Raw genomic sequence first — 16230 nt, 5'->3', positions numbered from 1 at the left:
AACCATTACATAGTTGTACATTCATCACTTAAATCAATCCCTGACACCTTCATGAGCACATACACAAAAATAACAAGGATAATAATTAGAGTGAAAAAGAGCAATTGAAGTAAAAAAGAACACTGGGTACCTTTGTCTTTTTGTTTCCTTCCCCTATTTTTCTACTCATCCATCCATAAACTAGACAAAGTGGAGTGTGGTCCTTATGGCTTTCCCAATCCCATTGTCACCCCTCATAAGCTACATTTTTATACAACTGTCTTTGAGATTCATGGGTTCTGGGTTGTAGTTTGATAGTTTCAGGTATCCACCACCAGCTACCCCAATTCTTTAGAACGTAAAAAGGGTTGTGTAAAGTGTGCGTAAGAGTGCCCACCAGAGTGACCTCTCAGCTCCTTTTGGAATCTCTCTGCTACTGAAGCTTATTTCATTTCCTTTCACATCCCCCTTTTGGTCAAGCAGATGTTCTCCGTCCCACGATGCCAGGTCTACATTCCTCCCCGGGAGTCATATTCCACGTTGCCAGGGAGATTCACTCCCCTGGGTGTCTGATCCCACGTAGGGGGGAGGGCAGTGATTTCACCTTCCAAGTTGGCTTAGCTAGAGAGAGAGGGCCACATCTGAGCAACAAAGAGGCATTCGGGAGGAGGCTCTTAGGCACAAATACAGGGAGGCCTAGCCTCTCCTTTACAGCAACCGTCTTCCCAAGGGTAAAACCTATGGTAGAGGGCTCAACCCATCAAACCACCAGACCCCTATGTCTGTGGTCATGTTAGCAACCATCGAGGTGGGGTAGGCGAATACCCCTGCATTCTCCACAGGCTCCTCAAGGGGGCACTACATCTTTTTTTCCTTTTCTTTTTTTTTTTTAACTTTCCCTTCTTTTTTTTTTTTTTTTTTTTTTTTTTAAATCATCATTCTATTGAGATACACTCACACACCACACAGCCACACAAAACAAACTGCACTCTCGACCGTCCACAGCACCACCACACAGCTGCACATCCACCACCCAAATCAATCCCCGACACCCCCACCAGCACACACACAAAAACAAGAACAATAACCAGAGTGAAAAAGAGCAACCGAAGCAAAAAAGAACACTGGGCACCCCCGTCCGTCCGCCTCCCCCCCCACCCCTCTACACATCCATCCATAAACTAGACAAAGTGGTGTTTGGTCCTTATGGCTTTCCCAATCCCATTGTCACCCCTCATAAGCTACATTTTTATACAACTGTCTTCGAGATTCATGGGTTCTGGGTTGTAGTTTGATAGTTTCAGGTATCCACCACCAGCTACCCCAATTCTTTAGAACCTAAAAAGGGTTGTCTAAAGTGTGCATAAGAGTGCCCACCAGAGTGACCTCTCGGCTCCTTTTGGAATCTCTCTGCCACTGAAGCTTATTTCATTTCCTTTCACATCCCCCTTTTGGTCAAGAAGATGTTCTCCGTCCCACGGTGCCAGGTCTACATTCCTCCCTGGGAGTCATATTCCACGTTGCCAGGGAGATTCACTTCCCTGGGTGTCTGATCCCACGTAGGGGGGAGGGCAGTGATTTCACCTTTCAAGTTGGCTTAGCCAGAGAGAGAGGGCCACATCTGAGCAACAAAGAGGCATTCAGGAGGAGACTCTTAGGCACAAATACAGGGAGGCCTAGCCTCTCCTTTGCAGCAACCGTCTTCCCAAGGGTAAAACTTATGGTAGAGGGCTCAACCCATCAAACCACCAGTCCCCTATGTCTGTGGTCATGTTAGCAACCATGGAGGTGGGGTAGGCGAATACCCCTGCATTCTCCACAGGCTCCTCAAGGGGGCACTACATCTTTTTTTTTTTTTTTTTCCCCTTGTTTGTCTTTTTTCTTTTTTTTTTTTTTTTTTTTTTAACTTTCCCTTCTTTTTTCAAATCACCTGTATGAAAAAAAAAGTTAAAAAGAAAACAAACATACAATAAAAGAGCATTTCAAAGAGACCATAGCAAGGGAGTAAGAAAAAGACAACTAACCTAAGATAACTGCTTAACTTCCAACATGTTCCTACTTTACCTCAAGAAAGTTACCTAATATAGCAACATTTCTGTGAACTTGTTCCTACTATATCCATCAGAAATTAACAGACCATAGTCATTCCTGGGCATCCCCAGAATGTTAAATAGCTTATCTGTTCTTCTTGGATTATTGTTCCCCCTTCCTTAATTGCTCTCTATTGCTAGTTCCCCTACATTCTACATTATAAACCATTTGTTTTACATTTTTCAAAGTTCACATTAGTGGTAGCATATATTTCTCTTTTTGTGCCTGGCTTATTTCGCTCAGCATTATGTCTTCAAGGTTCATCCATGTTGTCATATGTTTCACGAGATCGTTCCTTCTTACTGCCGCGTAGTATTCCATCGTGTGTATGTACCACATTTTATTTATCCACTCATCTGCTGGAGGACATTTGGGTTGTTTCCATCTCTTGGCAATTGTGAATAATGCTGCTATGAACATTGGCGTGCAGATATCTGTTCGTGTCACTGCTTTCCGATCTTCCGGGTATATACCGAGAAGTGCAATCGCTGGATCGAATGGTAACTCTATATCTAGTTTTCTAAGGAACTGCCAGACTGACTTCCAGAGTGGCTGAACCATTATACAGTCCCACCAACAATGAATAAGAGTTCCAATTTCTCCACATCCCCTCCAGCATTTGTAGTTTCCTGTTTGTTTAATGGCAGCCATTCTAATCGGTGTGAGATGGTATCTCATTGTGGTCTTAATTTGCATCTCTCTAATAGCTAGTGAAGCTGAACATTTTTTCATGTGTTTCTTGGCCATTTGTATTTCCTCTTCAGAGAACTGTCTTTTCATATCTTTTGCCCATTTTATGATTGGGCTGTCTGTACTATTATCATTGAGTTGTAGGATTTCTTTATATATGCAAGATATCAGTCTTTTGTCAGATACATGGTTTCCAAAAATTTTTTCCCATTGAGTTGGCTGCCTCTTTACCTTTTTGAGAAATTCCTTTGAGGTGCAGAAACTTCTAAGCTTGAGGAGTTCCCATTTATCTGTTTTCTCTTTTGTTGCTTGTGCTTTGGGTGTAAAGTCTAGGAAGTGGCCGCCTAATACAAGGTCTTGAAGATGTTTTCCTACATTATCTTCTAGGAGTTTTATGGTACTCTCTTTTATATTGAGATCTTTGGTCCATTTTGAGTTAATTTTTGTGTAGGGGGTGAGGTAGGGGTCCTCTTTCATTCTTTTGGATATGGATATCCAACTCTCCCAGCCCCATTTGTTGAAAAGACCATTATGACTCAGTTCAGTGACTTTGGGGGCCTTATCAAAGATCAGTCGGCCATAGATCTGAGGGTCTATCTCTGAATTCTCAATTCGATTCCATTGATCTGTATGTCTATCTTTGTGCCAGTACCATGTTGTTTTGGCAACTGTGGCTTTATAATAAGCTTCAAAGTCAGGGAGTGTAAGTCCTCCCACTTCGTTTTTCTTTTTTAGAGTGTCTTTAGCAATTCGAGGCATCTTCCCTTTCCAAATAAATTTGATAACTAGCTTTTCCAAGTCTGCAAAGTAGGTTGTTGGAATTTTGATTGGGATTGCATTGAATCTGTAGATGAGTTTGGGTAGAATTGACATCTTAATGACATTTAGCCTTCCTATCCATGAACATGGAATATTTTTCCATCTTTTAAGGTCCCCTTCTATTTCTTTTAGTAGAGTTATGTAGTTTTCTTTGTATAGGTCTTTTACATCTTTGGTTAAGTTGATTCCTAGGTACTTGATTTTTTTAGTTGCTATTGAAAATGGTATCTTTTTCTTGAGTGTCTCTTCAGTTTGTTCATTTCTAGCATATAGAAACATTACTGACTTATGTGCATTAACCTTGTATCCCGCTACTTTGCTAAATTTGTTTATTAGCTCTAGTAGCTGTATCGTCGATTTCTCAGGGTTTTCTAGATGTAAGATCATGTCATCTGCAAACAATGACAGTTTAACTTCTTCTTTTCCAATTTGGATGCCTTTTATTTCTTTGTCTTGCCGGATTGCCCTGGCTAGCACTTCCAGCACAATGTTGAATAACAGTGGTGACAGCGGGCATCCTTGTCTTGTTCCTGATCTTAGAGGGAAGGCTTTCAGTCTCTCACCATTGAGTACTATGCTGGCTGTGGGTTTTTCATATATGCTCTTTATCATGTTGAGGAAGTTTCCTTCAGTTCCTACCTTTTGAAGTGTTTTTATGATAAACGGATGTTGGATTTTGTCAAATGCTTTTTCAGCATCTATTGAGATGATCAATTGATTTTTCCCTTTTGACTTGTTAATGTGTTGCAATACATTGATTGATTTTCTTATGTTGAACCATCCTTGCATGCCTGGAATGAACCCCACTTGGTCATGGTGTATGATTTTTTTAATGTGTCTTTGGATTCGATTTGCAAGTATTTTGTTGAGGATTTTTGCATCTATATTCATTAGGGAGATTGGCCGGTAGTTTTCCTTTTTTGTAGCATCTTTGCCTGGTTTTGGTATTAGATTGATGTTAGCTTCATAAAATGAGTTAGGTAGTGTTCCATTTTCTTCAATGTTTTGAAAGAGTTTGAGTAAGATTGGTGTCAGTTCTTTCTGGAAAGTTTGGTAGAATTCCCCTGTGAAGCCATCTGGCCCTGGGCATTTATTTGTGGGAAGATTTTTGATGACTGATTGGATCTCTTTGCTTGTGATGGGTTGGCTGAGGTCTTCTATTTCTTCTCTGGTCAGTCTAGGTTGTTCATATGTTTCCAGGAAATTGTCCATTTCCTCTACATTATCCAGTTTGTTGCCATACAGTTGTTCATAATATCCTCTTATAATTTTTTTAATTTCTTCAGGACCTGCAGTTATGTCACCTTTTTCATTCATTATTTTGTTTATATGGGTCTTCTCTCTTTTTGATTTTGTCAGTCTAGCTAGGGGCTTGTCAATCTTGTTGATCTTCTCAAAGAACCAACTTTTGGTGATATTTATCCTCTCTATTGTTTTTTTGTTCTCTATGTCATTTATTTCTGCTTTAATCCTTGTTATTTCTTTTCTTCTACTTGGTTTAGGATTGGTTTGCTGTTCATTTTCTAGCTTCTTCAGTTGATCCATTAGTTCTTTGATTTTGGCTCTTTCTTCCTTTTTAATATATGTGTTTAGTGCTATAAATTTCCCCCTCAGCACTGCTTTTGCTGCATCCCATAGATTTTGGTATGTTGTGTTCTCATTTTCATTCGTCTCTATATATTTAGCAATTTCTCTTGCTATTTCTTCTTTAACCCACTGATTGTTTAGGAGTGTGTTGTTTAACCTCCAGGTATTTGTGAATTTTCTAAGTCTCTGATGGTTATTGACTTCTAATTGTATTCCATTGTGGTCAGAGAATGTGCTTTGAATAATTTCAATCTTTTTAAATTTACTGAGGCTTGTTTTATGTCCCAGCATATGATCTATTCTGGAGAAAGTTCCGTAAGCACTAGAAAAATATGTATATCCTGGTGATTTGGAATGTAATGTTCTGTATATGTCTGTTAAATCTAATTCATTTATCAGATTGTTTAGGTTTTCAATTTCCTTATTGGTCCTCTGTCTGGTTGATCTATCTATAGGAGAGAGTGATGTGTTGAAGTCTCCCACAATTATTGTGGAAACATCAATTGCTTCCTTTAGTTTTGCCAGTGTTTCTCTCATGTATTTTGTGGCACCTTGATTGGGTGCATAGACATTTATGATTGTTATTTCTTCTTGTTGAATTGCCCCTTTTATTAGTATGTAGTGGCCTTCTTTGTCTCTCAAAACATCCCTGCATTTGAAGTCTATTTTATCTGAGATTAATATTGCTACACCTGCTTTCTTTTGGCTATAGTTTGCATGATATATTTTTTTCCATCCTTTCACTTTCAATTTCTTTGTGTCCCTGTGTCTAAGATGAGTCTCTTGTATGCAACATATTGATGGTTCATTTTTTTTGATCCATTCTGCGAATCTGTATCTTTTAATTGGGGAGTTTAATCCATTTACATTCAATGTTATAACCGTGAAGGCATTTCTTGAATCAGCCATCTTATCCTTTGGTTTATGTTTGTCATATATATTTTTCCCCTCTCTCTATTAATATCCTTTATTGTACCCATACTGAATCTCTTTAGTACTGAACCTTTCTCCAGGTCTCTCTGTCCTTTCTTTGTGTCTCTGTCTGTAGGGCTCCCTTTAGTATCTCCAGTAGGGCAGGTCTCTTGTTAGCAAATTCTGTCAGCATTTGTTTGTCTGTGAAAAATTTAAGCTCGCCCTCAAATTTGAAGGAGGGCTTTGCTGGATAAAGGATTCTTGGTTGGAAATTTTTCTCACTCAGAATTTTAAATATATCATGCCACTGCCTTCTTGCCTCCATAGTGGCTGCTGAGTAGTCACTACTTAGTCTTATGCTGTTTCCTTTGTATGTGGTGAATTGCTTTTCTCTTGCTGCTTTCAGAACTTGCTCCTTCTCTTCTGTGTTTGATAGTGTGATCAGAATATGTCTCAGAGTGGGTTTATTTGGATTTATTCTATTTGGAGTTCGCTGAGCATTTATGATTTGTGTATTTATGTTGTTTAGAAGATTTGGGAAGTTTTTCCCAACAATTTCTTTGAATACTCTTCCTAGACCTTTACCCTTTTCTTCCCCTTCTGGAACACCAATGAGTCTTATATTAGGACGTTTTATATTATCTATCATATCCCTGAGGTCCGTTACGATTTTTTCAACTTTTTTCCCCATTCTTTCTTTTATGCTTTCATTTTCCATTCTGTCATCTTCCAGGTCACTGATTCGTTGTTCAACTTCCTCTAGTCTTGTACTATGAGTGTCCAGAATCTTTTTAATTTGGTCAACAGTTTCTTTAATTTCCATAAGATCATCCATTTTTTTATTTAGTCTTGCAATGTCTTCTTTATGCTCTTCTAAGGTCTTCTTGATATCCTTTGTATTCTGTACTATGGTCTCATTGTTCATCTTTAGTTCTTTGAGTAGCTGCTCCAGGTGCTGTTTCTCTTCTGATCTTTTGATTTGGGTGCTTGGGCTTGGGTTATCCATATCGTCTGGTTTTTTCATATGCTTTATAATTTTCTGTTGTTTTTGGCCTCTTGGCATTCGCTGAACTTGATAGGGTTCTTTTAGGATGTGTAGACCAAATGAAGTCCTTATCTCTAATTTATCAGATCTACAGCTTCGTGGAGTACACTTTCTCTAACTAACCAGCAGGTGGCGTCCACGAGCCAGTTCTCCCCTGCTTTGCCTTTGTGGTGAGTGGGGGAGTGAGTCTTGTGGGGTCCAATTGGTGTACCAAGCTTGCGTGTGTAGTTGGTGTTGCCCGCCCTGTATATGGGGCGGGTTTCTGGGCAGTCAGGGAGGGGGGGTGGCTCTAACAATCAAATCTCCCTGGTGATCCTGGAGTTTTAAAGCTGCTGCAATAGTCTAATCCTTCAGTTCAGTCCTGCCACAGTTTGTCTCTGCCACTGACCCACAAGTCCTTGGTGTTGGCGTATGGCTCCTGAGACTTGTAAGTGGGTCCCTCTTCCAGGCCGTGCACCCCCTGGTCCTCTTTTGAGGAATGACTGTGCTATGTCACAGGTGAGTGCCGTCCCCCCAGGGCGGTTCTGGGCTGCTGGGCTGTGTAGGGAGGCTCCCAGTCTGCTGAAATGATGGCTGAATGGGGCTTTGTTAATTCACACTGCTCCACCTTCCCAACTCTGGGACAATCAGCTGAGGTTGCAGGGAAGGCTAATGTCCACGCCCAGTTTTGTGGAGTGTGCCTGTTATTTGAAGCACTTCCTTCACACTGGGTTGTGTGGGGCAGCTCTGGGCTACGGGGCTGGCGATGGGCAGGAGTGTTTCCTGTCCACCAGGATGATGGCTGGGAGCGGACACCCCCCTTTTCTTGGGAAGTTGTGGTGTTTAGTGAAATTCCTCAGCCACTGGATTATTGCCTTTTGTCTCAGAGCTCTCTTAGTTCTGCTCTTGTCTTGACCTGCCCAAATTGCAAGTCTTTGAAGCTTTCTGTATTGGACTTCTTAGAGTAATTGTTTTACAAAAAGAAAAAAGGATTAAAAAAAAAAAAAAAAAGGGCCCTCCTCACAGATCTAATGGGTTATTGAAATGCTAAGAGACAAAACAATTAGGGCCATTAAGGAAAGTTCCACAGGGCAGGGAGATCAGCTTTTCTTCGATATTTGCATATGAGCCTGAGGGCCTGTGCTCTGCCCTTCCCCTTTTTATGTTCACCAGAACTCCAAAAATCCTCCGCTTTTATTTTGGAGTTTTTCGTGGTGTTTTTTTCTATGTCTGTCTCCTCTCTGCTGGGCTGGCTGCTTTCAGATTCTCTGGTGTCTGGTCTCAGTCTATCTATGGTTGGAGTTTGGATCAGTAGAATGAGTTTCCGATAAGGGCTGCCACTGCAGTTCTCCCTTCTCCTTCCCAGCGCTGACGGCCCCTCCTCCCATGGGACTGAGCCTGGCAGGGAGGGGTGCGGGTCCCCTGGCCACAAAAACTTACAGATTTCGCTGATCTCAGCAGTTCCACGTTTTCATGAGTGTTGTATGAAGTATGCCCAAAGTCAGATTGCTCTGTGGTGTCCAGTCCACGCAGTACCTGGCTTTCTACCTACTTTCCTGGAGGAGTAACTAAAACATACAGCTCACCAGTCCGCCATCTTGCCCCGCCTCCTATGTGAATCATATTTTAAGATGAAAGTTAGAGATAGGAAACTTGGAACTAAAGAATCATCCCATCATCTACCCTCAGCAAAGTCCTAATTTCTTTGGTACAGAGCTTCTTTGCCACATATTGAGGAGCCACAGGAGCAATCTAAAGAGAGCTAGATCTCAACTGTTTCTAATCTCCATCAGCAAAACTGCTTAGCTGGAGCTCTAATTTGCAAAGCAACGCCAGTCTGTAAACAATTTGGATATGTAGCTACTGAAAAAAATATATATATTTGGTCTCTACTATACTTCTTCACCTCTTACTGGCTGTGTGACTCTAGCCAAGTCTTTAATCTTTCTGTGCCTTAGTTTCCTTATCTGTAATAACAGTACCTACCTCAAAGGATTGTTATGAGGAATAATTACATCTATATTTATAAAGCACTTAAAACAGTAGCTTTGTATTTGTTATATAATAAACATATAGAATAAAATAGAATGGCTACTTTCTAGAACCCTTCAGTATCAGGTTCAGTCATGTTTTTAGCCAATCCTTCAACTTAGAAGAAAATTGAAGAAATCAGGGATTTTAAAGGCAAGAATTCATTGATATGACTGCTCAAAAGGCTAGAGTAGGGAAAATTCAAGTTAGGACAATTTTACCTAATGATGTAAGAGGACAGAACCCTTGATTTGGTGTTAGGAAAGGAAATCTGGGTTCCAACACCAGCTAACATTACTAAATAACCAAGACATCCAAAACAAAGTTTTCCTTTCCAATTCCATATTTAGAATATATAATATTCAAGCCACTCAGCTCAAAGTCTGATTCTAATGGTACTGTGAACAGTTGATTGTACACCACAGATGACTGTATGGTATGTGAATATATCTCAATAAAACTGAATTTAATTAAAAAAAAAAAAAGTCTGATTCTAAGGACCCAAAACAGATATAAAGGTACTCAAAAACGTTGCTGCTTAAAATGGGATTTACTAGTCAGCAGTATTGGCATCACCAGGAGCTTGTTAAGAATGAAGAGTCTTGGGCTTTACCTCAAACCCACTGAATCCAAATTGCAAATTTACAAGTTCACCAGATTATTTACATGAACAAACCTTGAGACCCCCTGGTCCAAAGTGTTAGACAAATGAAGCAGCTGGTGGAATGGAAGAGCCTGGGATGTGGAGTTAGCAAGGAGTGAGCCCCAAATCCTGGTTCCACTTTCCAGCTGTGTTATCTTGGCTACATGACCTAATCTCCAAATCTGTTTTCACATCTCTAAAATGGTAATAATAATTGCAAATTTAAGAGTAGACAAGGAAACCAAATGAAATGATTTACATGAAAGCATCTATATCAGTGCCTTGTGCATAGCTGATACAATTAATATTCATTTCTTGGAAATGTGTTGGCCTGTTACCTACTATTTCAAGTGGGAGAACTAATATTACTCTTTCCCTGGAATCAGATCCCAGGAAAAAGGCAATCAAGCCTCAGGCTAGGGTGAAAGGATAATTCCCTGCAGTGTGGAACAGGAAATCAAGTCCCAATTTCTTTTTTCAGGGCCTCTTAGCCCAGCAGGGGAGGAGTCTCAGGGAGAGGAAACAAATTTAACCTCCACCTGCAGACCAAATGACTCCAGACCACATGAGATGCTGGAGGACTGTCACACCCAAGGCCATAAACCTCATTTCATCTATCCCTTGGTTGCCAAAGAAAGCTGCTAAAGGGCTGCGGGACAGTACATTCAGGCTATACTCACTAATTAGACAGGCAGATTACAAACTTCTGAGTCATGCCTAAACCTCCCGCTCCTCCCCCAACTCTGGAGGTGTGGCAACTGGGCTCTGACCCTCAGTCTTGGCTTCTGGTAGCACTCTGGGCACACGCCATGTGTAGAGTCACCCTACTGGAACAGCAGCTGTCAGGTGAATCAGGCAATCGCCGCACTCAATAGGTCAGCTCCTTCATGGGGAGAGAGAGCGCTGCTTCCAAAGACAAGAGCCTGGCTCACAATGTCTGAGGGCAGATTCTCTACAGGATGCAGGGCTTTCACAATTACTAAGAGGCTTTTTCAGACCTCATATACTGCCACCCCTTGCAAGAACCCCACTAGTGAGTTTGCTATTATTGATGGGAATGGGCTGGAGCTCTCAAATATGCTTGGACGGGCGGTGGAAAATTTAAAAGAAATCTTAAAAGGCCAAGGGAGAAAAAGGACTTAATAGGACAGGCAGAAAATTCTGCCAAAGATTTGCCTACTTAGAGTATTCATAGCATAGGTATTGGCCGAATTCCTTACCAAAGTCAATTAAAACTCTCTCCTTCCTAAATTCTGGAAAGAAACCTATTTGGATAAGCACCTACTCAGTAAGGTGGTTATTGCCCTCTTACTCTATTATCATTACTGACCCACATCTAGGACCCTTAGCCTAACAGAAGAGAAGCCAAGCAAATTTTCTCCTATCCTCCATCCTGGGCACATCCAGCCTACATCCTGCCACATATCCAGGAGTTCCAAAATTAACAACTTGAGAGAGACGCTCCCTGATTAATAAAGCCCTTGCCCTTCATCAGCAAAAGGTCAGAGCTTGCCAAGTTAGCAGGACTGACTTAGCTGATGGAACAAGGCACTAATAACTGGTAGGAAAAATCTTGTGCCACAAAGGCTTCCAATGCAGAAGGAACAACTTGCATTAAGGGAAAAGGAACACAGATAGGACAAAGGCTCCTCTCTCCCCAGAACCAGGTCAGAAAACTAAAGCCATTTAACCTATGTGTTTCACAATGGTGATAGCGGAAGTTGGCTTGCACTACTCTGTCAGGCCACTTAAAAAGTGTGAGCAGAGTAATCTTCAGATTTTATACTTTGACCCGTCACACTCACAGAAGCTTCCTTAATAAGTCTAACCATCTGTTATTTTCCAACAGTCTACTGCCCTAAAGATTCACTGATCTTTATGCAACAGACTAAAGATTCACTGATCTTTAGGTGAGGAAAACAGAAAAATATACCATTCCAGCCTCAGAAAACAATCAAGAATCCTATTTTTCCTTTTAGTAGAAACTCTTACCACCCTTTCATTTAATAAATATTTATTGAACACCTACTTATGTGTTCACTAATGAATAAAGTGTATAGGATCTCCTTCCTTAAAATAATCACTAATCTAAAAAAATGCCCACTTAGTTTTGTATATGTTTTATAAAGTTGCGAACAGCAAATCCTGCATGTGGCTTAACTTGCCCAACAGTATGGCTGTAGGATCACCAAGCATCACCAATCAACTGAGGTGCTGGAAAAAACACAAGTTTCCAGTTTCTATCCCACCTCCACTGAATCAGAATCCGAAGGCAGGATCCAGGATTCTGCATCGTGAACAAACATCCCAAGTGGTTGATGCCCACTTAAGTTGGAGCTTACAGACTTTTATAAGGACAGCAGGTTGAAAGAAATACAGGGACCTAAGGAATTCAGGCAGTTGAGGGAAGAACTGAAACGTACCCAGTTCCTAAGAAATAACTATGGTGAAAGCTGCCTTGCTACTGTTTTACATTTCACATCTCACTCAACTCTATTGCAGAAAGCACTGAAACAGAGCAGAAAAAATTATCCTGTGGCTTTAGTGAGTTCTTTCAACCCCAGTTTCCTGCCTACTGCCAATGTGGATTTTAAGAACCAGGAAAACCACTGTCCCTTCTCTGATTCATTGCTGCCCCCCCCCCACTTCTATCCTTGCTGCCTCCCCACGCCCATCCATTCACCCACTACCAATGTATAGGTCATTATGAACAAATAATGCAATCATACCACCACTAACACATGGTGATGTTTTACTTTCCATTTTTCATATGTGGTCCATCTAGTAAACATCAAGGAAATGCCATTACTTTGAGTAGGCTGATAATCAAAGGGAGGGCACAGTAACCAGAGATGAACTGGGCCCTTGCCCTTTTAGGATATGAGCCTACATTTCAAAGGACAAAACCGACTGTTTTGTTGAACCTAATTTCAGACTAGGACATAGGAGACAATACAGTGGAGTAGTTCCACAATTAAGGAACTATTGGTTTTACTTAAAGTGCCTTGAAAAAATCTAGATATAATTTAGAAACACCTTTGGATTGATTTATTCAAAGTTTATCAAACATCCTAGTTTGGGAGAGCAACTCTCAATGGCATAAGAAACAGCTCCCTTTAGCTAGTGTTGGCTAAGTCACAATGACTTCAGGAGTCCACAAGTGAATTGGTAGCTCTACTCTAATTCCCAGCCCAAATCCAAACCCAAATCTGTGAAAAGACAGTATTTAAATAACAAAGCTGGGGCACACACAGCTAATACTAAGGTCTCTGTTTAGTATTAATTCATTTGTATAAACAAGAAGTCAAATAATGTCAAGGCTCTGAATTAGTCTATCTCCCCAATTCAGGTGTTCATGTAAATTTCTTGCCAGTGTAGTACAACAGAACAATGGCTAGCATTTGTGTTTCCCAGAAGGGTGAAACTACATCTGACTTTGAGAATCAAAGTCGTAGGGGGTCAGTTCTACCAGACCAGAAGACTATTTTGCATCCTAAAATCTACCTTACCAGCAAGTAAAATCTACTACCAGTTAAGCTGCAGGTTAATCTGGAAAGCTCAGGCAAGTGCTAGCAATGCCGACAACGTAAAAGGTTTCTTGGTATCTGGTCACCCTTCTCAGTTTGTGGGAAATTTCCACTCCTGAGTCCATTGGGCTTTTCTAGTTTTAAGGGTCAAAAGTCTAGTAATGGCTTCCAATTTCAGGTTTCTGGGGATCCTCAGATCCTTCTCCAAGAGGAAGGTAAAGAATGATACCAAGATTCTATAGCCCTGTCATGCCAAAAGCTTTCTGAGGTTTCCTAGAGGCTTAAGAGACAAAATGAATTCAAAAGGTAAATTCTAACATCTTTTTTCAAATTCATAGTAGGGTTAGACTAACTGGTCTGGGTTAGCAACTCTGGAATGAGCTAATTATAGTGTCCCCTATTCTGCCAAAACACTATCTAGAACTTCCTTCATTTCCCAAGAGTCTTCCTTACCCTGATTCCTGGCAGCAGGAGAAGCAAAAGCCAACTAAGACAAGTATCTTCCAAATGAACAGCCTCTACCTTGCTGCTGGGTGCCTGGAAGCACCCCAAGGTAAATCTTACAGATTTTACCTTATCTCTGCCAACTCTGCAAGATAACACAAGTCAGAACCATACTAAGACTCTCCTTTCCTTTAGGAGCTGGCAGCTTTAATCTATCTGCAGAAGAGAAAGTATAAGTTCTTTGCAGAAGTCAAGGTCACTTGTGGGACTGTCCCTGCTTGTATTAGAGGGCTGGGACTCCCTCAGCAGAGCAGTTTCCGTTTAAAGGGCCATGTTACCCAGAGCCCTGAGTTGTGGCAATTTGAAATTGGAGGCACCTGAAGGATGATCCAAACGGCAACAAACGTCAAGGAAAGAGTCCCAACCAAAGAGAGGAAACTCTCCTGGGTAGGGCAGATTTAAGATCAGCAGCAAAATCTGGTAAGCAAGTAATAGGATTGGTCATGTGACCTTGGCTATACTATTTCCTGCTGAGTATCTTCACTTATGGACTTCAGTATGGGGAACAACCTTGCTTGTTTCTTCTCCAGTCATATATGATAACCACGCAAGAGGATTTGCAGAAGCACTTCACCCACCCAAGCTCCTATATAAAGAGTTAGTACAAGAGTCCCAAGGACAATCAGGACCTGAGAGTTCCACTCCTCTAGCAGGAAGTGCTACAGCTCGGTCACTGAAGACTCCAAGAAGTGGGTGGGAGGAGTGGAAACAGAGAGTTTAGGAACTGGCAAGCCCCTCTCTACAATGCAGAAGACGAAATTAGCCACCGCTCCACATCTAGCCCAAGGAATTGAGAGAGCACATCTGTTTGCTCCTGCCATCCCTCGCCTCCTCCTCCAAACAGGCTACTTACTGGCTCTTTCCCTAACTCCAGCGGAAGACAAGACCTCTGTTTTCTACTGGTGGCTCCTGTCTTGACTCCTTCCTTCCCCTGGGCCACGCATCGCCCCTTATCACCCTAAACCCATGGGATGACAGCAGAGCCCGACCACAAGCCCGGGACAGGCAGCGCCCACTCACTCCACACCCATGAGCAGGAAGGCCGGCGTAGCACATGGCCGCGGGAACTCCACGCAGAGCCTGCTGTCACCGAAACGCACCGCCCTTTTAAGGCGCGCAAGGGAGGTGCGTATGGGTGGGGGAGGGAGACCCCGGCGCGCAAGGGCCTGGCGGCGGCCTCAGCCCCACCCTGACGCAGGTGCCCTCCCTCCCTTAACCGCTCACCTTGGTTCCGAAAAGCCGGGCGGCCGCAGTGAGTAAAGCCATGGCGGGTGTACTCGCGGACCTGGCGGCTAGGGAGGGAGGGGAGAGCGCTGCGGCAAGAAGAGAAGCCGCTGCTGCTGCACGGGTGGACAAGGTTGAAAGGAGGCGGCTGAACGAAAGGGTCGACCAACCGTCGGCGGCGCCCAGCCCGGGGTCCTCAGCAAGGCCCCACCTACTTTCCCGCCCCTGCCCGCTCCCCTCTTAAAGGGCCCGCCCCGGGGTCGGTCATTTGCCCGGCGGGGAGAAGAGGAGGGGCCAGAGCCGTAGACGATGTTTGTGACAGGAAGGATTGGACCGCCCGGATTAGGCTAATTAAGGCTAGGGGGTGGAGCAGGGAGCGTATAGGTGCCTAAGTATGTGCCTGAGAACTCCGTTAACTTCCTTCGGCTTTTCCCCTTTTCTATAATACGTTTGGCATTAGTTCTGAGGTGAATGTTAGAGAAAAAGCTTCAGGACATCGATCTTTGGAGGTCCTCAGGAACCAGCTCCTTAAAAATGGTAATATAATTGCTAGCTCCTCCTACTGCCTTGGCACACTCTCCTGGAGCATGTCTTTGGCTATGAAGCCGGTGATAGTCGCTGAGTGGAGATCATTTCAGGTCAGTAGAGACCATGGAATTATGTATACTAACAAACCCCAACATGTGGAGAATGAGAGCACAGGCAGGAAACTGAATATCCAGTGTTCTTTGTGGGCTGTCAGTTCTGAACTCGAAGTCTCAAAAACTCCCCCTTACTATGAGTGCTTTCCAGCAGCACAAACCAGAGTCTCTGGGTCCTGGGAATTAAACTCCTTTCCATTGCCAATCTCTTTGCCATTCAGCCAGCCCGCACCACATCTAGCTGCAGATCACCTCTTCATCTAAGATCACGCATTAGACGTCCTCTCTTTTTGTGACATTACTCATATCCCTGCCATAGTGCCTCTGTGCCCCTTCTACTTGGCTATGTTCTGTATTCTCATCCTGTGCTTCTCAGAGACCATTAAATGACCCACGGCACTAAAGAGATCTTCCACACCACTCTGTGCCTAACTCCTCTGAGTAGACAAGACCTCAGGACCTTTCCACCTCCCTAAACCTGTTACTGTCATCGACCCAAGGGCAGAGGAGACTTTCAAGACCAGGGCATCTATATAAAAACCCCAAGCCCCAAGCAGA

At 42.5% G+C, this 16230-nt stretch overlaps 1 protein-coding gene across 1 annotated transcript in view; it reads right to left on the bottom strand.

Annotated features, from left to right (window-relative positions):
• Window positions 1–15203, bottom strand: part of CS (citrate synthase) — a 34346-nt gene extending 19143 nt beyond the window's left edge. Inside the window, exon 1 of the mRNA XM_037846422.1 lies at window positions 15032–15203. Coding sequence (XP_037702350.1) covers window positions 15032–15073 — 42 coding nt within the window. The 5' untranslated portion in view covers window positions 15074–15203. The remainder of the gene's footprint in view (window positions 1–15031) is intronic.
• Window positions 15204–16230: the final 1027 nt, after the last annotated feature.

The sequence above is a fragment of the Choloepus didactylus genome, chromosome 8, assembly GCF_015220235.1.
Source record: "Choloepus didactylus isolate mChoDid1 chromosome 8, mChoDid1.pri, whole genome shotgun sequence".
NCBI classification, from domain to species: Eukaryota; Metazoa; Chordata; class Mammalia; order Pilosa; family Megalonychidae; genus Choloepus; species Choloepus didactylus.
Note: the sequence above shows the minus strand (reverse complement) of the source record. Positions and strands in the feature narration are given on the sequence as shown.